The sequence below is a fragment of the Lytechinus pictus genome, unplaced genomic scaffold (genome assembly GCF_037042905.1).
Source record: "Lytechinus pictus isolate F3 Inbred unplaced genomic scaffold, Lp3.0 scaffold_26, whole genome shotgun sequence".
Lineage (NCBI taxonomy): Eukaryota > Metazoa > Echinodermata > Echinoidea > Temnopleuroida > Toxopneustidae > Lytechinus > Lytechinus pictus.
The window spans coordinates 31,485-57,593 of NW_026974146.1; the positions used below are offsets into that span (position 1 = coordinate 31,485).

Consider the following 26,109-nt stretch of genomic DNA (forward strand, 5'->3'; position numbering starts at 1 on the left):
AACCCCTAAAACACAGGAGGTCCTGTATGGCATTAATTATGTCTGCATTCTTACCCCCCCCCCCCATAACTATTCATGTGACACCCCCATGGACTCTAATACCTTGATACTCATCATCATCCTTGACCCCAATGCCCTCAGATACCCCTATTAGGCCCCTGAAAATGAATTCCCCCAAATTTCAAAGAGGTGTTATATATGGTATTACATATTACCCCCCCCCCCCCCGCCCCTTACCCTTATCAAGTCATGTGACAACCAATTGGCTGGATACCCTTCTCATCATCATTATATCCTACCCCCACTGAGCCCTTAATAATAAAAATCTGTTAAACCAGAGAGGTGCTGTATGGCACTATATTTCTTCATTCTATAACAACCCCCCCCCCCACGTCATGACAAGTCATGCGGCTCACCCTTGGTTTGATGTACATGTATACCATATTATACTCATCTTCCTTTACCCATATGTGCTCAGATACCCCCTGTTATGCCCCAAATAATAAAAAAAACCTAAAACACAGGAGGTCCTGTATGGCATTAAATATGTCTGCATTCTTTACACTCCCCACCCCCCCCCCGACTATTCATGTGACACCCCCTGTGCTCTAATACCTTGATACTCATCATCATCCTTATATATATATACATGTTATATATGGTATTACATATTTCCGCTCCCCCGCCCCTTATCAAGTCATGTGACAACCAATTCGTCCCTGTTTTCACGAAGTGACGGATATGAGAAAAATCGCATTTTTTTCAATTTCGAGTTTTTTGCATTTTTGGAGATCTTTAATTCATATCTCGAACCTCAACAAGTTTCAGATCACACAAATGCCTAATTACGTTGCTATGACAACAGTGCACACATGAAAATACCCAGATTAAGGATTTCTTGTTTTTACGAAGTGACGGATAAGCAGCCATCAATTCGTGAAAATAAACGAATACGCTTTATCACTCAAGAGTTTTTTCACGAAGTGACGGAAGGCAAATTTTTACAGTTTGGAACAGCCGAAGACCATGAAATGGTGAGTTTTTTTGTAAATGTAGGAAAAGAAATAAATGTAATGCAGCTTTCTAAGTCATTTCGAGTAATTTCAACCATTTTAAACGTCTCTAATCGCAAAAATCCTTAAAATAACGTCCAATCTTTCCATACATTGCCCCACATATTTATTTTCGTGTCAGTGAAAATTGAATGGAGTATGGCGTGTCATTTTTGTCCTCAATTGAACTTGAATGTTAAGTTTAGTCAAACTATAAGGGTAAGAATATTTTTCCAACATTAATCAAGACGAAATAGATTTAATGAAGGCTGAGGATTTTGGTAAAATAATCATATATAGGGGCATTAGTTTAGGCCTAGATCTAGATAAATTTACACGAATTGCATTGCCATTGGACTCCAAAAGAGTCCAATGTTATCTCGTTATGTTCTAACTTGTCTTCACAAGTGCCTAGTATTTGCAATAAATTTCCACCAAAAAATCTGAACTAAATATATTGATTATATTGTCTTCCTTACTGTAGTGTTAACTCATCATCTAAATTCCTAGTAGTACTTTCAAACATATGTAATTGAAAGATACCCCCCCCCCTCCCCAGGGGAGGGGGGGGGCTTTATATAAATGACAGTGAGAATGCTGAGATCATGAATTAATTCAGTTAAGTTAGAGGCCAACCCATTTGTGCAAATAAGTTGAGTCCTTAATTAAACTGAGGATTACTGGAGATTTCTGTTTTAAATAAATCATCTCAAGTCAAGAGTCAGTCTACATCTTATGTAGATAGAGCTTTATACTTTGTTGTTTGGTGGCCACACCCTCGCCCTTATCTCTATGACATTTTACAGAAAATGAAAGAATCTACATAAATAAACTGCACCTCGGTTCTGATCATAATCATGATGAAGATATTTTCATTTCTTTTCAGATGCAGTATATACAGTAAGCAATGTTTCAGAGAACAAATGAGAGAAGTCCTGGAACCAGTACACTCGCTATTTAACAATGCTGATGGTCAGATACGATTCCAGGTGAGAATTTTCATAGTGTTATAATCCAACATGACATCCTGTCAGTATCAGCCATCCATTCATTTGCACTCACTACCAAAATTAATTTCAATTGCAAATCTAGTAAATAATGAAGTTATTAAAACATATTGACTCAAGGTTATAATAACCAGAAAATGTTAATTTGGGAATATGTTAGCATTTAGCAGATATAAATGTATTTCTAAGTTGTAAAAGAACATTATTCCCATTTTGACAAATGCATTGTGTACTGCCCTAGACATGCTAGAGCATTGAAATTTGACATGTGATCATATTTTTAGCTGAAACTTTCTTATAAATTGGAAACATTAAATTTGAATATTTGCTGTAAATATCAGTGGTAAATAGAGTGTATAAAATATATTCTTAATAATATTGTAGTACCATACTGACTGGGCAGGTTTTTGTTTGGTAAGGGCAATTTAAAATATTGAGTCTGCTATCAATTCTACAAATTTGATATTGGATTGACAAAAAACTTTGAAAACAAACAGTTGATTTGTATATTATTTTATTCTACATACTTAGGTTGGATCCAGGAGCCAACATGCTTGTCAGGTGGGTCATTGATAATTCCCTGAGCACCGCAGATGTGATCTGATTTGGTGACATGACAGTTGAATTGGTAGTGACTGGATTTTAACAGTGTGCCCTGGTTTTGAACTGTTGAAGTAACCAAACTAGAAACATCTTCTGAGAACTCTGACTGCGATTCTGATGATGAAACTATGTCTACACTTGTGAAAAGTATGAAGGAATTGGCTCTGCCTCATGGCCTTTTAAGGCTCTCACTTAACTTTTTCTTTAGTTTCCAGCTGGGTAACTGATGCCCGTTTTAACTTTCTTGTGATTTTGACTTCAACATATTAAAGTTTAGTTCTAATTTTGATAGGATTTTCAAATCTGGTTTAATTTTTAGAGCAGTGTATTATATAAAGAAACCATGCTGCTTGAACTATTCTGTGCTCTTACAGTGATATAATTATGAACTCCTTCAAATATGTTTTATATATATACAGTCAAATATAAAGTTCAGAATAGTCATTTATCTGCTATCCTTGCCACATGTTTAAATTGCTTATAAATACACATCGTCCGCATATTTGCAGAAGAATTACCCTTCTTTATTCATTTTGTTTGGCATGTTTTCATTTTGCTTGGTGCCATCTAAAAAAAAAACTGCATATGTCTACATTTTTGTAAAACAGAATGTTACTAGCTTTATTGTGCTTAAATGTATTGTATTAATACTTCATACTTTCTTATAATAACATAACCATACAATTTAGACTGACATGCATTGTGAAACTCGATTGTTACAGGATATATTACTAGTAAGGGTGAAAATCATATTAGGTTTTCATGAATTCATTTTCAAAAGCCAGATGTGTTAATACAGACCCCCCCCCCCCTTCCATGAGGTAATTTTTTTTTGGTCTATCAGGGGTGTGAGAATTCTTAAGCTGATTTCAGCTATTTTTGTTTTTTATTTTCAGCTTGATATCCCTTTTTGTGTACAATAGTTTGAGGGCTCATTCAATTTCATCCCCTAAAACTCTTCAGCATTTTCAGCTCTTTATCTTTCATTCACACACCTGGTTTATGCAGTTTTACAGTTGATGTGTCGTCATTTTATTCCAGAAATTTCTAATGAATGATATTCAGGAAAGAAATAATACATGATTATTTTTAGCAGACATTTTACATTAGCTTGAAGTTAAAGATACACTGCAGCACATGTTTTTCTGTATATTTGTAGTAAGAATTTAACTAATTTGTACATGATCTCAAAGATGTTACTTGCTAAAATCGTGACAATTTATTGTGAAGTTTTCAGAGTTGGAACTAAGGTGTATTTTAATGTATCTTTCTGTTTTTGGACTCGGGCAATAATTTGCTATTAAAAAAACAAGTGTTTGATTGGAAAATGTTGTTTAGTACTTGACAGTGTGTAAAAAGATTAAATAACTCAAGGCAACTGTGTCGACTGATTTAATTATGACATTCTTTTAAAAAAAAGTGTAGTGAATGTAATAAGTAATGGTGATTATGTTACTTCTATTTTGATGGAAAAGAAATATACCATTTTACTTGAATATGTGTATGTCAATACAAATATACATAGAGAATACAACTTTCCTGCACCACTAGCATTGATTATATTCCAGTATTCTTGTAATTTATTCATTGGAATGTTTTGAATGTAGAGTAACTTATTGAATTTGGTATTTGTTAGCAATTCTGTATTTCAAAATGTGGCATTCACAGACTAGGATTGCTGATTGTGTTAAGCAGGGCATGATATACAAATAAATATATTGTTGCATATATTCAAGTTTTATTTAATGTATAAAATGACAAAATTCTGTCAATGTGTACCTGATAATTCACTTCTTATACATTTCAAAGTGCAATATTAGATTCATTATAATAATTATGAATGCCGTTGTGTTTGTCACTAGCGATTATGGTCCGATATATATTATTGAATTAAAAATATATTTCCATTGTTAACATTGTATGGAATTGATATTTTAATGAATTTATTAAGCACAACCATTATCATAATGATTGATATGAAAAAAAGTTATTATTTACTTGTCTATAAGTCACTTGCTGCTATGGTTTCATATGTAATAAAATTAAAGGAGTTCTTCTAAATTTATTTACATTGCTAACTTTGTGGAATTTATTTTATATAGTTAGTATTTTCAATGATTTATGACAAGTCATAACTCTTATTTTGCATGATAAAGGTATTTTAATATGATGTTCAGGAGAGAATACATGACTATTTTGATAAAGGAAAACTTGAGTAGAGAGAGAAAGAGGAAGGGAGCAAGAGTGGTTGTACTCAAAATTTGCTCGCTTTATTTTGACAAATTCTTATTCTTCTCATTTTTTTTTTTTTTGGGGGGTAGCAATCAGTCATAATTTACCAATTCTTGTTGCCGTTTTGACAAGTTAGTTCCACATTTAGTTTTGTACCATTTTCGAGGTAATTAAGTCTCAAAGAATAATTTTGAATAGCTAACTCGGCCTTAACAGAGAATACCTTTAACATTATAAACAACATTTAAGAGAAACTTAATTGGGATTTCATATTTTTAGGGGGGTAGGGAGGTTAGTAAACTGACAAATATTTGTAATGTCGCATTTTCTACTCCAACGGAGTCAGTGTTTAATAGTCTTTTCTCAAACAGAATTACGAAATGTGTTGTATCTCTTGTAGTCATTTTATTCATATCCTGTTAGGAATTTTCCGTATATCAGAGTTCATCTCTCAAAAATGAAGATAATATTGACATGAAATAGGCTTAATTATAACACGTGTGTTTATTGGTCTTCCTGTTATTACTTGAAAAATGAAATCAAAGTATTTAAAGTGATTTTTTTTATTAAAAGAAGTAAATGTAGGCCTAATTGATCTGACATTTGGAATTAATTTTTTCCTACAATAGCAAATAAAGAAATTATGTATATCTAGACCCTATTTATCGAATTGCATCGACAAGGCTATACGTGGGACTAAGGCGAAGCTTCTTCCCGTCACTTCGTAAAAACAAAATTGAAGCGCGTCCTTGAATTTCGGATTTTCACGAAGTGACGGTTATGCGCGCGAAGCACTATCCGTCACTTCGTGAAAATAAATCTAAGCGCGTACAGTAATATATTTTATTCACGAAAATATGGTTCTGCTTGCAGCTCATTATCTTCTTGAATATTAAAGGAAAATGCAAATGATTGTACTTGAATATTGTCCAGAATATGCCCAATACGAGGATATGACATTTATCCACCCTGCATACGTGGAAGACGTTGAGATTGAGGTCTAAACCTTTGAACGCGATTTACTCAAAACTAACTTTTTAAAAGTTGCGCGCTCATCCGTCACTTCGTGAAATAAGGGACGAATTGTCTGGATACCCTCCTCATCATCATTTTATCCAACCCCATTAAGCCCTTAATAATAAAAACGCATTAAACCAGGGAGGTGCTCAGCATTATTATTTCTTCATTCTATAACCCCCCCCCCTCCCCGCCATGACAAGTAACGCTGATTACTGTGGTTTGATATATACCATTATACTCTTCATCCTTCACCCATAAGTGCTCAGATATACCCCATATTATGCCCCAAATAATAAAACCCCCTAAAATTATATTCACCAGGCGTGCTGCATGGCATTATATTTCTTCATTGCATACACCCCCCCCCCCCCCGGCCCGGCCATGACTAGTCCCAGGTCATGTGACACCCCAACGGCTTTAGGTATACCGTTATTCTATACCACCCCCTCCCCTGGCCCCTATATATCGCATGATGCCCCATATACAACTTTACATCTACTACATAGGCGTGTAGCTGTATACTAGTAGTCCGATAATAATGGCATTAACGGACCGCCGTACCCGGCATGTGCGTACGCACTACTGAATTACCGTTAACAATGCCCGGGGGGGGGGGGGGGGGCACTCGACCAAAAAAGTGGTGGGGGTGTGCCGCGGGCGAGACAAAAAACGGGGGCCTTGGAGCGGGCTTATTGTAAAAAGGAGGGTCCTGGGAACGGGCTTCGGAACTAAATGTTTGTGAAAACGGGGGTCCTTGGAACGGATCGCCAGAGTGTGAGTACGTGCGTATGCATCCCTATGGAACGGGCATGCGTGCATGATGCAGCTAGCGCGGCCTCCGCCTGGTGCGCTCGCGCAGAGGCGATGGTCGGACAGCGCTCTGCGGCCGCTCATTGTAGCAGATCAATGCGACCGGAACGGCGTAACAAAAATATGCGAAGCTTTGGAGCGGATTTCTTTCTTCTTTTTTTCTCGATAAGAAAAAAATGCTATACCTTGGAGCGGCTTTCTTTGTTCTTTTTCTCAATAAGACAAAAATGCTATGCCTTGGAACGGAAATTTGAGTGTAAAAATGGGGGTCCCCTCCGCGGCACATACCCACTATGCATTATATACTGAGTGCCCCCCCCCCCCCCCCCCGGGTAACAACGGTCATGGAGCTGTTGCCTGAAGTTAGCAACCTAAAATAATTTAGACCCCTAAAATACAGGATTGCCATTGTTTATTATGCGGCTTTTGCATGTTGGTCCGGGGAGCGCGTTTCCATTTTACACCCTGGCGAAGGCCACTAACCTCGCACCTTGAACCGTGTTTGGCAGTAGATTTCTAACTAGTGGGTCGCGCGTGCTGCGATCCAAGTTCAGGGGCCCTTCTTGACTAAATCGGAGATAGTGAGCTACTTGTCCGCTAACCGTTTCACGAAGCCCTCTTTGCCAAGATCAGAGACAACAACCTGACTAAATATTTATGACACCTCCGAACCTGTCATAACTTATTTCTTAATTATGTGGTGGCTTCACGTGGGTAGACTATGAAATGCAAAAGTGCCTCGAAATTTGAAAATTAAAATCTTACGCAATTAATCATAGAAGTTGAAATTACATTGCAAAACAGGTGTGATAAATCATTCAAAATTAATTGTAATGCACAGAAACTGTAAAAACTGTTGGTAAAATGCAACAAAACCATTCATTTTGAAATAGTAAAATAATTGATTTGGTAAATATTCTACCACGTCGGGTCATCCATAATCGGACTTGTGTTCGTTGTTTTGAGACCCTTATCAATATTTCGGTAAACTATCTCTAATTTATGCAAAGAATTTGTCAATTGTGTGTTTCGGTATTTAAAGATTTTAAAAATTTATGTTAAACTTTATTTTGATGATGTTTGGCACCATAAATAAACGCATAGTTCTCATTATTAAAAAAAAAAAAAAACATTGTGGTTTACTTTCGTAAACTATTAAAATTTACTCTCCCAGGGGTACCATCTCAACGTCCACATGTGTCTTTTATAGTCATGAAATAAATCATTCATAATTTCATTTTCTCAGCAATTGAATGTTCAAGTCTCCATGGTTAAGTATGTATGATACATATTTTGCCTCTGCTTTTATTTTGATTACATTTATTTCCCAATTCATCACAATAATTGCAGTTTTATCATATTGCTTTTTGAAAATTATGCTATTTTGTGACTAAGGCTACGTCTCGTCTACTCTTTCTGCCGATAGTTTCGATATCAATGGATTTTAGTTAGGAAGACTTTCGTGAATGGGATTGAAAGCAAGGTCTTCTGGAAGGGTGCAGCCAGCAACCCAATCCCATCAACCAAGGCGTACGTCAAGGTGGGTCCTGTCTCCTTTACTTTACACAGCTTTTGTTGATGGATTGATCAAGGAGCTGCGAGACAAGAACCTCGGCAACTCAATAGACGGCCGGTTCTCTGGCGTTGTTGTTCTTGCCGATGATGTCGCACTGGTAGCCAACTCTCCAGACGAGCTACAGCTGATGCTTGATGCCACATTCAGCTATGCAGAGTTCTGGCACTACAAAATCAACCCTTCCAAAAGTGCAGTCATTGTCTTCAACAACGCCAAACATCCCACAAAATCTTCCTGGTCAGTCAATGGAAGTATTGTTGATGAAAAAACCAGTCACCCTCACCTTGGAATTTCAAAGTCCGGTTCTAGGTCCGACCCAACTGACAGCATCATCGGAACTGGCGTTCGTGCATTCTACTCTCTGTCTAGCTCTGGGGCATATACTGGCGGTCTCTCCCCCATGTTGGTTGCACACCTTTGGCGAACTTTCTGTATACCAAGGATGTTGCATGGCACTCCTATTATCAAACTCACTAAATCCATGCTACAGAAACTTGACAAAGCCCAATCGCACCTTTTCAAGAGGGTTCTTGGAGTCCCAATAACAGCTGCTGATGAGATTGTGTATCTTCTCACCAACCTCCTGCCTCTCTCCATCCACATAGATCTCGATAGACTGCTCCTTTTTGGCCAACTCTCCAATCTGGACCACAACCGATTCGAATACCGGACTTTTCTAGCAGCTCTCGGAGCATGGACTCCAACTATCCAAGTCATCCAGGATACGTTGAGAAAGTATGACCTTCCTGATCTTCACAGCAATATCTCGAAACCACTTCCTTACTCCACCTTTAAGAAATTGGTTAAGTACAAGATCTACATTGCCGTCAATGATCTTGTTGCACAGGGCATCCGAGCGAAGTCAACTCTCAAGTTCTGGATCGATCACATCCCATCCTCCACCAATCTCCTTTATCCGAAGATCACACATTCCCCTGTCATCCGTTATGCACTCATTGTCAGAGCCCAATTACTTTCTTCCACGTATCTTACTCAGTATCGCCTCCACACATTAGGAAAGTCCTCCACCCGTACTTGCCCTCTTTGTGAGTCATATGATGAGACAGTAGAACACTTTGTAGGATCGTGCTCCTCTCTTGATCACCTCCGCCAAGACTTCATACACAGAGTCGATGATTTTCTCACTGACTACCCACATTACCTAGACTTGTATACTGCTGATGATCCGCACCAATTTTCCTGTGCTACCCTTTTAACATATCAACCTGGTCTCCCTTCAGAAGTTAATAATAGTCTGCTCCTTAAATCTCTCTTTTTTCTACATAAAATTCATGACTACCGCTCCAACTTGATGCTGAATCTGTAATTTACCAGACTGGGATTTGTTCTTTTTGTATTTTAGAATCTCCAAAACCATGGAGGGATCACCTAAGAGAGAGAGGTGGATAAAGATATGACTAACTTGTCCAGGTGTTGAGAAACGGGCCCCTGGTGTCCACAACACACAACTTCTATGGCTTGATTTTTCTGTGCGCGGCGGCATTGTATTATTTGTAATGAACCCTTGGATTGGAGCGGGCAAAGGCAATCTCCGCAAAAATACCTACAAAGCAACTAGTGAAGAGTCTACACACGTCGCTGGTTTCTCGCCACACCACCACATACAATCTACACAGCCACTGAACTCCAGCACATAGTTTATTGGCTACTACTGGGGGGTGTCGTTCTTAAGTTGGTGAAGTCGCACTTAAGATACGAGCTACTCGAAAAGGCCATTTCATTAAGTCGCTCGTAACCTAAGAGCGACTCGATTAATAAAAAAAACACTTCGATATTCATGAACAAGCCTGTTCTTAAGCAAATTAGATGCAAATTAGATGCAAATGAATGTTGACAAATTTTTCGACGTTTCGATCTTCCCGCTGATTATATTGCCATCTGCTAAAACAAAGGGTTTCATCGTTCGATTGTTGATATCACAAGGTAAGATTCGTATTCTTATTTTCTGTTTGTGTTTGTTAAGAAAATATGGATTTCTTTTTACAATTATTGAAAAAGATATAACCGTGAATAAAGGGGCAAAGTCGTGACTCAAATGGCCGGTGTTTGCAGTGTTGTTCGATAGCCGGTCAATTCAGTCCCACGTATAGATAATCCCGTAGGACGCTTAAATGGGTAATCTTTACTTTTTTGTCTGACTTTATCTGTAATTAAATTTGTGTCTTAAGTTTGTTTGAGATTGTACGATGACTTAAGGTAAGGGTTGAGTGGCCAAATCGTGGTTTCGGGAACCACTCGTCGATTTGTTTACCCGCACTAGTGTACAAAGTGAATGGGGAACCGTGCATGAAACTGAATAAAGCGCTGCCAAGTGCTTGTATGAAGTGAACGGTGGTTCCCAATATCACGATAATGCCGGTTGAGTTTAAATCTTAATGAAAGTAAAGGATAAATGGACCTGAATGTTTTCCTAAAAATATGGGAAAGAACTCCATGGGCATGGACTGATTTACAGTCTTACTCTTAGTCTTAGACTCAAAACAAAAGTCCTTGCAATACGTGTGAATGCTCAACAGTATGCTACTCTTTGCTAGCCTGGCTAAAGTAAAGTATTTGTCATGTTTGTAATTTAGTACTTAAAGCTAGATAGGGTCTACTAATTATAATGTGAAGTTATATTTCTGTTTGTGGTAGTAAAGGTATAAATTGTAGACTAGATGTAGGCATAGCCTTATTTCTAACTTTTTACTCAATTTAAAAATCAATGAATGTAACTCATATTCAGACAAAGAGGCATCATCAGTCAAAAGACAAGTCACAGAGACACTTGTTACACTTCGACAAAGACCTCTTCAAAATAATATTCAATCATGGCAATTGAGAAATGGGGAATCTGATTTTGGTTTTGCCTTTGATCTCATATAATATTGAAGCTGGAGGCCAGAGGAATAATTAGGACTAGTTTGTGTGTCTCCTGTTTTGTGAAGACTTTGAATCAATACCTAGATATTTTTATTAGAATGTATTTCCCCTCCACGAAAAAAAGAAAAACCTTCACCAAAGAATGAGCCTTGATACCTGGCATGAATATGCTTTTATGGATGTGGTTTGTTGGAATGTCCTTGTCATTTGCCTCAGTCGGTTTGACCTCTAAATTTATATCACGCTTGAATAAGATCAATTACTTAAAACAATACTTTTTACAATTGTTTGTCAATTTCAGCTGCAGTATGTCAGATCAAGAAGCTGGAACGTCATCTGGGAGCTCAACCCCATCTGGGAATGGCAAGGTATGTTTCTTATTCACCAATAGTACATTTACATCAAATATTTATATTTTGTTACTTTAATGGTATTTTTATGATGAGGGATACTTTGGTTGTACTTGTATGTTTTTGTTTTAGCTTATGTGGTGCATATCATTCAGCAGTGAATATTTGCGCAGTGAGTATTTTCATCTCAGTCAATGGTGTTCTCACTTTCAAGATCTAAGAGAAAAGAGCATAAATGTATTTAACTGGGTTTATCTATTGTATACGAATTTAAAAAAAAATTGTTGAAAAAAAAATCCAGAAATTCTCAAAACACTTTTAGATATAATTATCGAGAGGCCAGAGGATCCTTTTTTAAAGCCGGCTTCATAAAGAACCCCAATCACAACAGATTTTTAAACACTATTTAAATTTTGAAATTTGAAAAGCTGTTTTGATATTAGATAAAAATTAGTTACAAAAACAAGATAAAGCTGGAGCAAGACCAAGATTTAAATTTTGTGATTTGCTTTATAGCTTTGTTTGTAGGATGATTGGTTTGATGATTTATTTACTGTTCAATGCCCTGTTTTTTGTTCTTCCCTTGTTTTTATCGCTGATTGTTTTGTAATGTACTTTTTTTTTCATGTATGTATTGTCTATGTCACGGTGCACTCATTACAAGCTATGCTTTCTGAGTTGATACCTCCATTGGTAAAGTTTACAAAAGATATTAATGCTTTTAGTTTTATTGTTGGAAATAAATTTAGTTTCATTCATTCATGCCCTTTTTTTTATTTGTTTTTATCCTACCTTTATTACAGAAGAAAAGAAGGCTAAACTACTCCAAAGAGGAGCAGTTGCAGCTGGTGGAATTCGTAAAGAGACGAAAAGGGGACCTGTTCGGGAAGGCAGGGTTTTGTGGAGTGAAGGTACGGTAATGTAAAGTTTTGTGATCAAACTCAAATGCATTATGATTTTATATTAAACTATGGTCATCATAACCTTTAAAGTATATGGATCTAATTCATGAAACTTTGACATGCACATAAGAGTAATCAAGTATCAATGAACATCCTTACGTAAAATATATTGATGATAATTTTTGCTGTACCTCATCTTCCAAAATCAATATAATTACAATCAGGGCCCAGTAACTCAAAGGTTTGCAATGAATTGCAAATATGAAATATTGGCTCCTGGTCAGTATTTTAAACAGAGTGCGCATGCCAAGATGATTTTGATTGGTCATTGGTATTTAGCGATTGAGTGTAAACCTTTGTGTCATGAAGCCCAGGGGTGGATCCAGGATTTTCAAATGGGGGGGGGGCACATTTTCCCCGAGCAAAATTTGAACCCCCCCCCCCCCAAAAAAAAAAACCCCAATGTCCTCACTTGTGAATGAATGATACCCATTAAAATCCATTCTGTGACTCTCAAAAGGGAGGGGCAGAGGCTAGAGCCCCCTTCCCATTGGATCCACCTCAGATTGTAATAGAATCATAAACAGGAGAGAGCGGGATATTGAGAGTTCTTAGGTTGTTCTTATCTTTAAGCCAAGCTTGTTAGACTTTGGAAGGAAAACAAAATTGTGTTTGTACATGAATGTTTTTGATATTATGATTTTCAATGAAAACATTTTTCAGGGGCAAAACACACTGGATAAAGATATTTGTCTTTTTAGAATGACCAGAGAAAGCAGAATACCTGGAAGGTACTTGCCACGGAATTAAGGATTTGTGGTGGTTCTGAGAGAGATTGGAGAGAATTGAAGAAGAAGAGGCAGGAGCTGAAGAGCAGGGCTCTTAAATGCACGGCCCATGCCAAGCTCACAGGTGAGCATATCTCTGTGAATATATATTTGTTGTTCACTGTTGCAAGGATGCAGAAGACTGATGGTTGATTATAATTAGACAAATATCAATCAAAATACATGGTCATCAATTTATTTTTCGTCATTCATTGATGTCAGTTTGAATTATTAAATTATTGATAATAATAATGTCCATTTATATAGCGCAGTTGCTTTGTGCATATACTCAACTGCATTTTGATACTTGGTATCATATTATTACCCCGGCAGTAGCAGAAACGTCATATTAATAGGCGCTAAAGCGATCAAGGAGTAAATCCTTCCGGGTACCCATTCACCTCACTTGGGTCAAGTGCGGCACAATGTGGATAAATTTCTTGCCGGAGGAAATTACGCCATGGCAGGGATTCGAACCCACAACCCTCTGTTTCAAAGTCCGAAGACTAATCCACTGAATGAAATTGAATGAAAATCAAATTTTTAATATCAATTACGAATCATATCATATTGGATTTATTTAAATATCATTTGAGTATTTGTTTTTATGCTTCAATATTCAGGTGGAGGACCCCCAAAGTCTATTGATTTTATTTCTGAAAAGGTGTTGGAAGCAGTAGCAACCGAAATAAGGGAGGGGCTGGCGAGCTCCCAGAATGAAGCTTGGTTGGGTGTAAGTTATTTTTGTGTGTGTGTGATTGACAATCGAAATTGTAATTTTTCTTTCATAAAAAACCAAAATATTTTTTTTTAAAGACTTGAATAATGTAAAAAATTGAATTAATATAAATCATTCAAATTACATAGAATCATTTTGTGTGCTAAGAAAAACATCTATACCTTTATTGAGAATGACTGTCTGCCATTCCTAAGATATCCTTGTTTGATTTGTATTTTATACTTGCTTTGTAACTGTGAAAATGCTATTTTTTATAGATCATGAATACAATTTTTTAATAAATACACATCTTATGTGAAAGAGCATATCAAAACTATGATTTGATATCAGTTTCTATGATATAATCACTCTTGGAAGTGGCTGTTCACTTCAACTAAAATGTGTCTGCAGAAACTATGTTTTTAACCCCCCCCCCTCAAAAAAATGGGGGGTTAAGGTGACAAAACATCCATGAAGGCATTACTTTCTACATTTTAAAATTGACAAGCAACAAACTCTTTATCTCACTGACCCTTTCCTGTTGTGTGAACTTTGTATTAATTGTGAGTGATTGGGGATAATATTAAGAAAACATAATTAGATGTGTAATTGGGGTTTATAAATGATTTTTGTTTTCTTAATAAAAATGTGTAATTCTTATTTAGGAGTACATGTACATCATTTTCTTTTCAACTAGAAGACACAATATTATTCTGTTAATACCTGGTTGGGGAACAGTTCAGGGGGGTGTTTCACAAAGAGTTAAGTATGACCCCGGAGGGGGCACTCACATATATTGGTGGTACGGGGACGTGCCGCTTTGATGACCCCCTTTTCAGACCCAATTTTCAGTTCTCTAGATACTCCGAATGACAAAAGTTCAGTTCAGAAGCCGCCCAGTCCCGCTCGCAAGACCCCCGTTTCGAGTCATCTCAGTTCTCCAGCCCTACCAAAATTGTCCAGCGCAAGCACCGCATGCGAGAGATGCACATATGTCTTTGCAACTCCCTACATAATAACTAGTAGCCGCTCTACGCATGGCGGGTGCATGCACAGCGCTATGGTGCAACGTATTTGCAGTGCCGCGATCCCGTTCTGTAGACCCTGTTTTTCACACCGCTCGGTATATATTTAGTTCCCAAGGCCCCGTATTTTACCCTTTTCGTCAGTTCCTTAGACCACCATTTCAGAGTTTTGTGAGGCACGCCCCCATCAAAAAATAATTTGAGTGCCCCCCCCCCTCCCCCCCCCCCTGGGAGTATGACTTAAAGTATAATGCCAGGCATATCCATTTATGATGGTTAAAGTGACTTCAACATCTTCATATATTTTCTTTTTCAATCTTACTATTGAGAAAAATAATTTGATTTATATTGGGTTTTTTATAAATGATTTTTTTTCTTGATAGGATTTGAAAATAATATGTAGGGGCATATTTTCTTCTCAACCAGCATATGCATTATAATCTGTTAATACTAGGTAAGGGTTGCAAGATTGGATTTCTAAAAACCCTTCCCATTTTATGATGGTTAATGTATTTTTATATTTTTTAATAATCTCATTACTAGGAATGCACAAGCTCCCAGAATTTGGAGGTTGCTGCCCTAGCCGAAGACACGAACCAGAACATGGACAATGATGAAGAAGACTTGGGAGATGATATTGGGGATATTCAGGTTCTTGAGAACTTGGACACAGTGACACAACTTGTTACTTGTCCCCCTGATGTTATCCATGCTGACCTGTTGAGAATCAGCGGTCAGTTAGGTACAATAATAGATCTTCTTGTCATGAGACAGCGGGGAGGCAAGGAACAATAATGGTTCACTGTGTTCAGGTTCTCTCTTTACTATTTTGAAGTATTTAAAGCCTCCTTTTTAGGGTCAGCCCATGTCAATTCAACTCAGCCTGTTTTCAATTCAATACTTAAGTCTTTTTGAATTATTTAATTGAAAAAATGGGTAAATAAAATAATTTGGAATGTATTTGCAGGTAATTTTTTTGTGTGTGTTTGTAGTCATCCTTGGTTGTGAAGAATTGGGTTGTAGTGCTTTTGGTGAACGTATTAAGTGCACAAAGTTGGTGATGTCACATTGTTCAGCATGTTTGGTTTATATATTTTGTTACAAAAGTAAAACAATGTTGACCTGAATGAAAAATAAGCATATTTCTTAGCAGTGTAAAATACATCATAAAATCTTTGTAGAACCTAAGTTTTGAATGGCATACCAGCCCTGATGACACTTTATCCCTCAACTTTGACCAAAGTCCACTAGAAATCCTATGATATTAGAACGATATGCTCACAATGTCGCTTTAAGAACCACTAATGACCTGGTGAAACAAAAAAAAAGTTTCTTAAGAGATTTCTTCAGGATTAGAACTTGAAGAAGTGACAATGAATGAGCTTAAGACAGTGGATATTCAAATTTGCAATTTCTCCAACTGTTAATCCCCAAGAATCAATTAACAATAGGCATAATATACCAGGCAATATTATGTTTGTTTCAGTTTACAAAAGAAAAGGTTAACAATAAAGAATTGTGATTTGAGTATAGGGTGTATATAGTTTCATTAATGAACAAAATTGCTAATTGTCATTTAAATTTCATCAAATTTATCAGCTAGAAGGATGGTCAAATACTTGAAATTCTAGATCTATAAATATTATATGTGACCAGCCACCAAAAATCAACAAGTCTCCCAAAATAATTTTTAATGTTTTCATTGAGATTGAAAAGCATAGCCTAAACTTTGATATGATATATAACTTGTCAAAATTGATCAAGAATATTCCTTACAAGTACTTGATTGAAAGCAAATGAAATTAAGCGAGAGCTTAAAAAAATATGGAGAAAACAAGGTTTGAAGTTTGTGGTTCACTCAAGCATGAGATGTGCACACTCTGCAATTTAAATGAAACTTCAAAGCAGTCTGCAAAAAGTTGTGTTAGATAAAATGTTGTATCTTGTTTTCTAGTCAACTTCAAAGCTTCAGCCTTTGACAGTATGAAGAAGAAGATTTACCCTTTCCAATTAACTTTTTTTTTTTCATTTTGAAGACCAAATTATTATCTTTGCTATTCAAAGAGAACCTTCAATGACGACATACTGTTGATCTTTTGGTGGCTGGTCACATATGGTCTAAATAAGAATTTTTATGTATCCACTAAGATAAACCTCCGGGGCCCTTAAATAATGAAAACTTTATAAATGGTTCCATTCATAATGCAACATGAACATTTCAGGTGAATTGACATGGACTTACTCTTTTCACACATAATGAGAAAGTAACTCTCCACCTTTTCAAAATACATAAACATTTAGATGAATTGATTTCATGCAAATCATTTTGCAGCAGTACCATTTTGGCTAATATTTTGAAGGAAAAAAAAAACAATTGATCAAGTCATACATGAGTGAGAACACAGTGTGGGATATTTTTTTTCAAAGTAACAATTTTCAGTTGAATAAAGAGGAAGGGGAGATACTTTTTCGTTATTCATATCTCCATCTTTTTCTGTCATAATAGGTTTTGAATAAAAGGTGCATTTTGAATATTAATTTCTGTAAATATGAAATTTTGAAAAAGTATTCACACACTTTAACAAAAGAGAAAAACTGTGTGCAATTTAAATTCTTAAATTTCATGGTATTTATTAATGTTAATGTATCTAAGAATATATGAAGAAGTTTATACAACTATATACTGATCAATTATTATAGATATATTCAATAATTTCATTACTTATGATACAGTGAATTCAAGTGCCTTTAATTTGTTAAATATGTTGACAAGTCATAATTATATGATGTATACAGAATATAATTATTTTAGAAAATTGACATTTACTTGGTAATTTTATTTATTTAATGTACATATTCTTCTTTATGTCTATGAGAATACATTTGTTCATTTGTGTTTAAAATAGAAATCGTTGATGAAATTATTCAATTGTCAATAAATAGTCTGACATGAATAATAAAGTGCTTCAATTTTCAAGAGTTGCTTTTCTAAACCCTTTGTTCATTATATACTGAAATAGGGAAGCTGTTTATTCAATATGGTGACATGAAACTGTCATTCAAAGTTGCTGTCACAATGCTACTCTTGCTCTCTTCATACTACTTTTATTCAATAAATAGCTATCAGTTAAACATCATAAGGGTTCCAAATAATTATCGCAAAAGTAATGGATTACATAATTCACGGTAGGCAATACAGTGCATCCCAAAAAAACTATACACTTTTGAAATGGCTGCCAAATAAAAAATGTAGCACTTTGGGGGAAAAATCTTACATATATGGAAAGCCAATAAAGTCAACTTTCAAATGACACCAAAAAGTTGGAAAACTATTCACGCTTGAGCGAGCACTGCCCACTGAAACAAAGGGTATGAAAATTAGGGTAGGCCGGAATTAGCCTTCCAATTTCTTTCAGGTTTTTTTGTTTGGTACTTGCAAAGTTGAGGGTTATTTGGTGAATTAAAGATCAGATGTGATCAGTTCAATGTTTGTGAAAATTACATGTAATGCATTATTAAATTGAAATTTAATGCATGAGTGATCATGATTTGCAAATTTTAGTGCAGCATTTTGTCTTTATCATGTGGATCTCAACAATGTGTTCATGAGAGTCAGGAGAAGAGGGGGGGGGGGGGGGTATATGACTTAGGTCATTTTTTAGGTGAAGTACATTGATGGGATAAAGGTCAACAGAACATTTAGCAACCCCTCCCCCCTCTTCTCTCCTCCTGAGAGACTAAGTTTGGCTAGGCTGTGTAGGAATTAGCCTTACCAGTTTTGTTTTGAGAGGTTAGTTCTTTGGAACTGACAAAGCTAAGGGTGTTATGCTATTCAAAGCTACGGGTGTTATGCTATTTATGAGTGAGATAAGTTATGGTTTCTTAGGCAAGTTTCATGAGTTACTAAATTAAAATATAATGCATGAGTGAACAGGAATTGTAATATTAGTGTAGCATATTCATCTTGTGGACCTCAGAAGTGTGTTTGTGAGAGTCAGAGTAATGTGATGGTACCTCATACAAGCAAGAGGGCGAGATATTCTAAGACTTGGTTAAAAGTGCATTCCTCTTCTTTTTGTCCTTTTACAAATTAAAAGTCATAACCCTCCCCTCTCCACCTCCATTTCCCAGCCCCCCCCCCCCCACTCACTCTCTGTCTCACTTCCTGGATTGTAGCCTATTCAAAACTTAGCTGCCAAGTGACCGGTAGCTAATGGTCAGGGTTTTTTTACTGAATGATTACCAAGAAATTTAATGATTATGATGATTAATGAAGTAATTTATTGAGAAAAAAAACCCTGAATGTTTTATTGATCACATTGCACATTGAATGAGTTTATTTCCAGATAAATTGTAGATTAAATGATTTATAGGAAAAAGTTGATTCCCCAATTCAGAATTAATCATTAAATCAACATTCTGCTATGGACTTCACGTGTACGTTACGATAGCCATCAGTCCCTCAACAGGAGGGGAGGGCGGGAAAAAGGGAAGGGGCGGGGGCTGAATGTTCTGTTGACCCTTATTCCATCAACCTACTTCTCTCACTTAAGTCCTATCTCATCCCCTAATCTCCCGACTCCCATGAACACATTGCTGAGATCCACATGATAAAGTTGAAATGCTGCCCAAAAAAGAGATCCAAATGATTAAGTTGAAATGCTGCCCAAAAAGTGTAATTTATGTTCACTCCTGCATTAAAGTTCAGTTTAATAATACAAAAAATTGCTTAAGCAACCAAAACTGGTCACGGTTGATCATAAATTTATGACAACGCCCTTAACTTTGCAAGTTCGAAAGGATTTGCCTCTCAAAAACTGGCATAAATTGGAAGGCTAATTCCAGCCCACCCTAATTTTCATACCCTTTGTTTTAGTGGGCAGTGCTCGCTCAAGCATGAATAGTTTTCCAACTTTTTGGTGTCATTTGAAAGTTGACTTTATTGGCTTTCCATATATGTAAGATTTTTCCCCCGAAGTGCTACATTTTTTATTTGGCAGCCATTTCAAAAGTGTATAATTTTTTTAGGACGCACTGTAGATGACATTTGCAATTAAATCACATAGAAAATGAAAGTGTTACTGGAGTAATAATAATGACCAACCCTTAGTGAGTGATATTATGCTATGATATGGATACTCTATTGATAAAAAGTAGGTAATGCATTCAATGAGATTATTTATATTCCCCCACCCACCCTCAATTACAATTAGGATTATGTTATCAACTTTCTACATTAATCAAAGGTACCAAAGAGAGTCTGTAACGTACCTGAAAACATAACTTAAAGACCAAGATTGAAGCTAGAAGTGAAATTTACAAGTGGGAAATACATAGTGCAACGTTGCAAGTCTGATATTCACTGCTAGACAGCTGAGTATATTGCTTAAAAAGGCTCTATTAATTTTTTTGACAGTCTGTATTACGTGACGTCAGGAGTGTTACGATTACAAAGGTTTTTACACAGAAAAAATGGTTGATTTTGTTTTTATTTCCAGATTTACATGTATATATTCACTTTCTTTTCGTTTGGAGAGGAAACAGGCACTGACAATATTTCAGTTTTTATGTGTACAAACCTATGGAATCACAACGTTAACACAACATTACTTCACAATTTTGAGGCCGATGAAAAGCACAATAATTAGAGCTATTCTAAAGCAAAATATTCAACTGCTTGGTGATGAAAAAGCTTACATTGCTGTATTCAGTAGTTTATAAACTTTTGATTGGCATATGATTTGTCAATTTTACTTTTGGGTTAGGTCTGGGTCTTCAAAAAAAATATATATAATATGTAAAGAAATCATTAACAATATCCATTTGTACCATCTGGCTAACCTGGTACTCATGATCATCATTTTCTTCCACATTGACTTCATCATTTCCTCCCTCTTCATTTTCAGGCTGTTGATCCGCTTCTTCGTCTGGTGGTTCATTTAATAACTTAGCTATGTTGTACAAGACTGCACATGTAACAACAACATCACAGACTCTCCTTGGTTCCACCTGCATTCCATGCCCCTTCAAGCACCTGAACTTGTTTTTCAGCTGTCCAAACGTCATTTCAATCAAACATCGTGTCCGTGCATGTGCCCTGCATTTAAAAAAATAAAGATTAACATTTCGTGAAGACATTTCAGCACTTAAAGGGGAGCCAAATCCAAATAATAACTTGCTTTTAAAAGAAAATCAGACAAGTTGATATCAGACAAATAATAGGAAAGTTATAAAATTTGTAAAAATTGGTAATCAATATACTCATGTAGACTACAAATTGGCTGCATATATAATGATGTCATTAAGGCAATGAATACTCTCCTCTGTACTCCAATAAGTAAATTAGTTATAATGTAATTTCTTTTGAAATGTTTTACTTAAAATATTGTTTCTTTCATGAAGACATTAAGCAATATACGTTATACTAAATAGGTTCATTATTGTGGATTGAAATAATCGCTAGAGGGTATTCATTTGTCTCGCAATCTACTATGGTCAACAAGGAAATTCATGATCACTCTCGCAAAAAGTGTTCACTGGCTTTCTAGGAAATTCGTGATCACTCTCGCAAAAAGTGTTCACTAGCTTACAAGTTCACGAGCTTTCGAGTGCCGCTGCAACTCTTTATCAAGTGACGAAAATTATCTGATAACGTACTCTATTTATACTAATCTCCAGGACCGTACTTGAGCGTCGGTGTGTGCGGTGCGGCCGGTAATCCGTATATGCAAATAAGCCGGGGGTATATGCAAATACGCCATGGGCGGGGGTTGACTAGCTGAGCGGTCCCTCATTCGGGGCCGGGAACGATCGGGTCGGCGTTCACTGCCAGGTAAGGGGGTATTGTGCTGTCGGATGGTTCGCATCCAGAAGTCGGGGATGTCGATCCCGCTGTCTCTGTAGAAGTTGTTACGACAAAGACATATATACTAATAGCCTCCTTAATCCTGCGTGTATACCAATGTCTCTCTTTGGCAATGCAATGTACACCCTCCCAATCTGGGTGGTGTTGCTTCTCCCAAGCATGTTCTGCCACCGCGGATGTGTCGGTTCGCTGTAACCGAACATTGCGCTTGTGTTCAGAAATGCGTTCAACTATCGGTCGGGCTGTTTCTCCGATGTAAGACCCGTCACATCCCTGGCAAGGAATGTTGTATACTACGCCATCACGTCTGTGATCAGGGATAGGGTCTTTGGGGTGTACAAGCTGTTTGTGTACGGTGGTGTCCGAGCGGAAAACCGTTCGGATACCGTGACCTTCTAATCGGCGTTTAAGTTGTTGTGAAAGGCCATCTATGTATGGCAAGACTGTGCGAGTCTTGAAAAAGACAGAGCAGCACGTATTTTAACTCACCCACCTGAACTCCCGAAAGAAAGAGCACACATACGTGGTGCCTTGTACAGCAACTGCTACCCACGCCGTTTTATCAAGAACACTTTCAAGAAAAAACAACCACCAAGGGATCAGGAGCCCCCCCCCTTTCCCCCCTCCCCAAATGACAATACAATAATGAAAATTTCATGTTTTTTTCTCCCTGTTCAATTCTTAGGAAACTTGTTAAGAATCAGAGGGTAAGATGTCTCAGTACACCTGGAAAGACTCTCCCTGGAGTAATGTTGGTGCTGCACTAAGTGAGTTCTTTTTAAGACTTCTAATCTAATACTTGTAGCTGGCCAAGTTTTCTTTACATAGGAATCCAATATATATGTTATGTATTTGATGTGTTAATGAAGTTTCCAATATTACTGGTAACATTCTCATTGCTGTATGGCTATTATTTGTCTAGCTTCAAATTTCTTTATGATATTAAGATCTTTTTCAGAGTTAATTTTAATATTATTAGTATCTTCTTTGGAGTTGATGTGCTTGTACCAATGCATAGTCTTAACAGTGAGGATACCCTTGCAAATGGCAGTTATTTTTACTTTATTGATATCAGATCAGATACAGCAGAACCAGTCATCATTAGGTGCCCAGCCTGGTGTAGTAGGTACCCCTACCACTGTCTATGGTCAATCTATGGTGAGCAGTAATGGGTTAACAGGAGCTACAACATTATACTCTACTCCACAGCAAACCATGCAACAAAGACAAAATATTGCCATACAACAGGTAAAAGTCATTTAATTGTTGAGACATACAAAGTCCCAAGGAATTCAATGAACACTTAACATTAACAACATTTTAAAAGTTGAAGATGAATTATGCTGGATATCAAAAAATATCTGACAATCACTGAGCGTAAAAAAAATGAAAAAGAAAAGTATCTTGGTATTCCAATTGGTATTACTCATAATGATAATGTCATATTTCACCTAGGGTAGCCACTTCGTATCCAAAAACTGTTCTCCCATCAGACCCTGCTTAACACGATAATGTCATTATCATATCACAAACAATTCTTAATAAATATCTGACTGGTGTTTATTTATTGTCTTTTTTTACAGGGTTGCATTTAATGTTAGTGCAATGCTGTTGTACAGCATTGATAATGTACAAATAATTCCTGTATGCACTGTGCTGGTCCTGCATTCTCTATCTGACTTCCCCTTTCCTACCCTCCCCCCCCCCCCCCCCCCGATCCCTGATTCTCAACCTTTTATTCTCCTATCTCCAAGCCCTACCCGTCCCCCTTACCTGATTTTGATTGATTGATTGATTGAGTGATTTTATTTCTCATGATAAAAACAATACAAAATATATACATTCCAAATATAAAACGTTAATAATTGAATTACATATATAGTAATCAGGTACATGAATTTGAGATTATAAAAACTTATAAGAGAAATATGGGAAAAACCAAAAAGCTACAAGGAGCTTGAAAGGGGTTATTCCCAATTAAAGAATACGATTGCAGAAATACATATACATAACTTGATAAAATAACATACAAATAAAGCATAAATTAACTTAACTGTAACTTGCCCAAGAAAACTCCTAAACACCCCCCCCCCCTTACATGAACAAAATCGACCTATCTTCCAACTAATATGTAGATAAAATGTGGTATTTTAATTTTCTTTTGAATGCCGATAAAAATGAGTATTGCTTGATCTCAGTGGGAAGTGAATGCCAGACGTCGGGGCCCCTGTGTCTTATTGATTTAGATGTTAACAAAGTTCGCGGATTTATTAAATGGTAATTTTCTGAGCCTCTTGTGTTATACGAATGAATTTGGTAATTACATATGAACATAGAATTGAATTGGGAAGGCAATATTTTATTTTTCAATCTAAACATGAAAAGTGCTGTCTGGATGGTATTTATATCCGCAACTTTTAGTAATCCAAGCTCTTTAAAAATTGGGTCGGTGTGGGCTAGATAATGAGACCCTGTACACAACCTTACAGCTCTCTTTTGTAATTTGAACAGCATATCTATATGTTTGGAATAACAATTTCCCCAGACAATAATTCCATATGACAATGAAGACAAGATAAATGAGTTGTACAATAAAATCATCGCCTTAGTGGGAAGGTAGAATTTAAGCTTAGACATGATGCCAAGCGTACGTGATACATTAAGTTTAAGGTTTTCAAACTGGGGGTTCCATGTGAGACATTCGTCAAGTAAAATACCTAGGAACTTCACTGTTGACTTCTTTTCTAAGATAGTATTGTTTACAATAATGTTATGATTTGGGTTATCAATGATTGGTTTGTTTTTACTGTGAAATACTATATAATTGGTCTTACTGATATTGAGCGATAATTTATTAGAACGAAGCCAATTTAATAATTTAGGGAGTTCAGTGTTATACAGAGAAAAAATATTATCCAGATTTTCATCAGCGTAAAGTAGGGTTGTGTCGTCAGCAAACAAGACATATTGTAGATTGGGAGAAACATGTGAGATATCATTTACATAAACTAGGAATAAGAGAGGCCCGAGTATAGACCCTTGTGGGACGCCGCATTTCAGATTTAGGATATCGGATTTATGATTGTCAAATTCAGTATATTGTTGCCGGTTGGAAATATAATCACTAAACCATCCAAGTGGCGTTCCCCTTACACCACTTTGTTCGAGCTTATGGAGTAGAATTTTATGATTAAGGGTGTCGAATGCCTTGGACAGGTCTAACATGACACCTACGACAAATTGCTTTTTGGCGATGGCAGATGTTATTTTATCATATATGTCCAATATTGCCAAATCTGTAGAGTAATTCTTACGAAAACCATATTGTGTAGGAAGCAGTAGATCATGTTTGAGTAAGAAAGCATATAATTGATTGTAAACTATCCGTTCGAGAATCTTAGACATACAAGGCAATATTGAAATCGGTCGATAATTGTTACATTGATTGCGATCACCCTTTTTGAAAATTGGTATTACCTTTGCCAGTTTGAAGGATTGGGGGAAAGTTCCTGTCGTGAGTGACATGTTGAATATATGACATAAAGGATCAGCGATATTATGGATAATCTTTTTTAAAATAAAAGTATTCAATCCTTCGTGACCACATGATTTACTGTTTTTCAGAGTTTTGGCAATGGATATTATCTCGCTAGGAGTAACATGTTGGAAAAATATTGATTTGCTGCATCTTGGAAATAATGACTCCTTTGGAGACGGCTCATTACTACCTGTAGAATCTGATAAATTTACACCGATGTTGACAAAGTAACTATTAAGCATATTAACTAATTCGTTTGGTTCACTAGTTTTTAAGTTATTCATATTAAGTTCAGAAGGAAAATCTTTTCCTTTTCTTTTCCCTAGTATCTCGTTTAAAATTGTCCATGTTGCTGAGGTTTGACCGGATGCAGCATGCAATTTGTTAAAATAATAATGTCTTCGAGAATGCTTAATCAAGGCGTTCAATTTGTTACGATACCTTTTAAACTTATTGTGTAGTGATAAGTCACTTGGATTACGTATGTAATTCTTGAATAAGACGTTTTTCCTCTTAATTGATTTAAGTAAACCTTTAGTGATCCACGGTTTACGAATTGTATTCCTTCTATTGCCTTTCACAAGTCGAAGTGGGACGTGTTCATTGAATTTTTTAAATAAAATATCAAGAAACAGATCATAAGCCTTATCGACATCATTTTGCACTTCAAAAACTACTGACCACTTCTCTTTGCAAAGAGC

General features: G+C 36.4%; 1 protein-coding gene and 2 long non-coding RNA genes across 5 annotated transcripts; all 3 read left to right on the plus strand.

Moving 5' to 3' along the window:
* Positions 1-218: 218 nt before the first annotated feature.
* On the plus strand, positions 219-4,608 carry LOC135158033 (uncharacterized). The gene is made up of 3 exons (XR_010296862.1): positions 219-1,034; positions 1,939-2,041; positions 2,591-4,608. It is a non-coding gene; the product is annotated as an uncharacterized LOC135158033 (long non-coding RNA).
* Positions 4,609-10,178: 5,570 nt separating this feature from the next.
* LOC129282993 (uncharacterized) lies at positions 10,179-18,561 on the plus strand. Of its 3 annotated transcripts, none has more exons than XM_064115303.1 (6): positions 10,179-10,244; positions 11,485-11,551; positions 12,337-12,444; positions 13,197-13,347; positions 13,886-13,995; positions 15,549-15,891. In XM_064115303.1, exons 2-6 carry the CDS (start codon positions 11,492-11,494, stop codon positions 15,798-15,800), a joined length of 681 nt encoding a protein of 226 aa, XP_063971373.1. In that variant the 5' UTR covers positions 10,179-10,244; positions 11,485-11,491; the 3' UTR covers positions 15,801-15,891. The 3 variants fall into 3 exon arrangements, with proteins under 3 accessions (XP_063971373.1, XP_063971372.1, XP_063971371.1); XM_064115302.1 differs by lacking the exon at positions 10,179-10,244 and having other exon boundaries at positions 11,279-11,551; positions 15,549-15,656; positions 15,818-18,561; XM_064115301.1 differs by lacking the exon at positions 10,179-10,244 and having other exon boundaries at positions 11,280-11,551.
* Positions 18,562-20,930: 2,369 nt separating this feature from the next.
* On the plus strand, positions 20,931-25,491 carry LOC135158029 (uncharacterized). The gene is made up of 2 exons (XR_010296859.1): positions 20,931-22,637; positions 22,946-25,491. It is a non-coding gene; the product is annotated as an uncharacterized LOC135158029 (long non-coding RNA).
* Positions 25,492-26,109: the final 618 nt, after the last annotated feature.

What these genes read in the sequence shown, in the direction of transcription:
- LOC129282993 (XM_064115301.1), top strand. Translation starts at nt 11,345, where the DNA reads ATGAATATGCTTTTATGGATGTGGTTTGTTGGAATGTCCTTGTCATTT. An exon ending in CCCCATCTGGGAATGGCAAG is followed by an intron (nt 11,552 to 12,336) that starts GTATGTTTCTTA and finishes CCTTTATTACAG; the next exon opens with AAGAAAAGAAGGCTAAACTA. An exon ending in CAGGGTTTTGTGGAGTGAAG is followed by an intron (nt 12,445 to 13,196) that starts GTACGGTAATGT and finishes TTGTCTTTTTAG; the next exon opens with AATGACCAGAGAAAGCAGAA.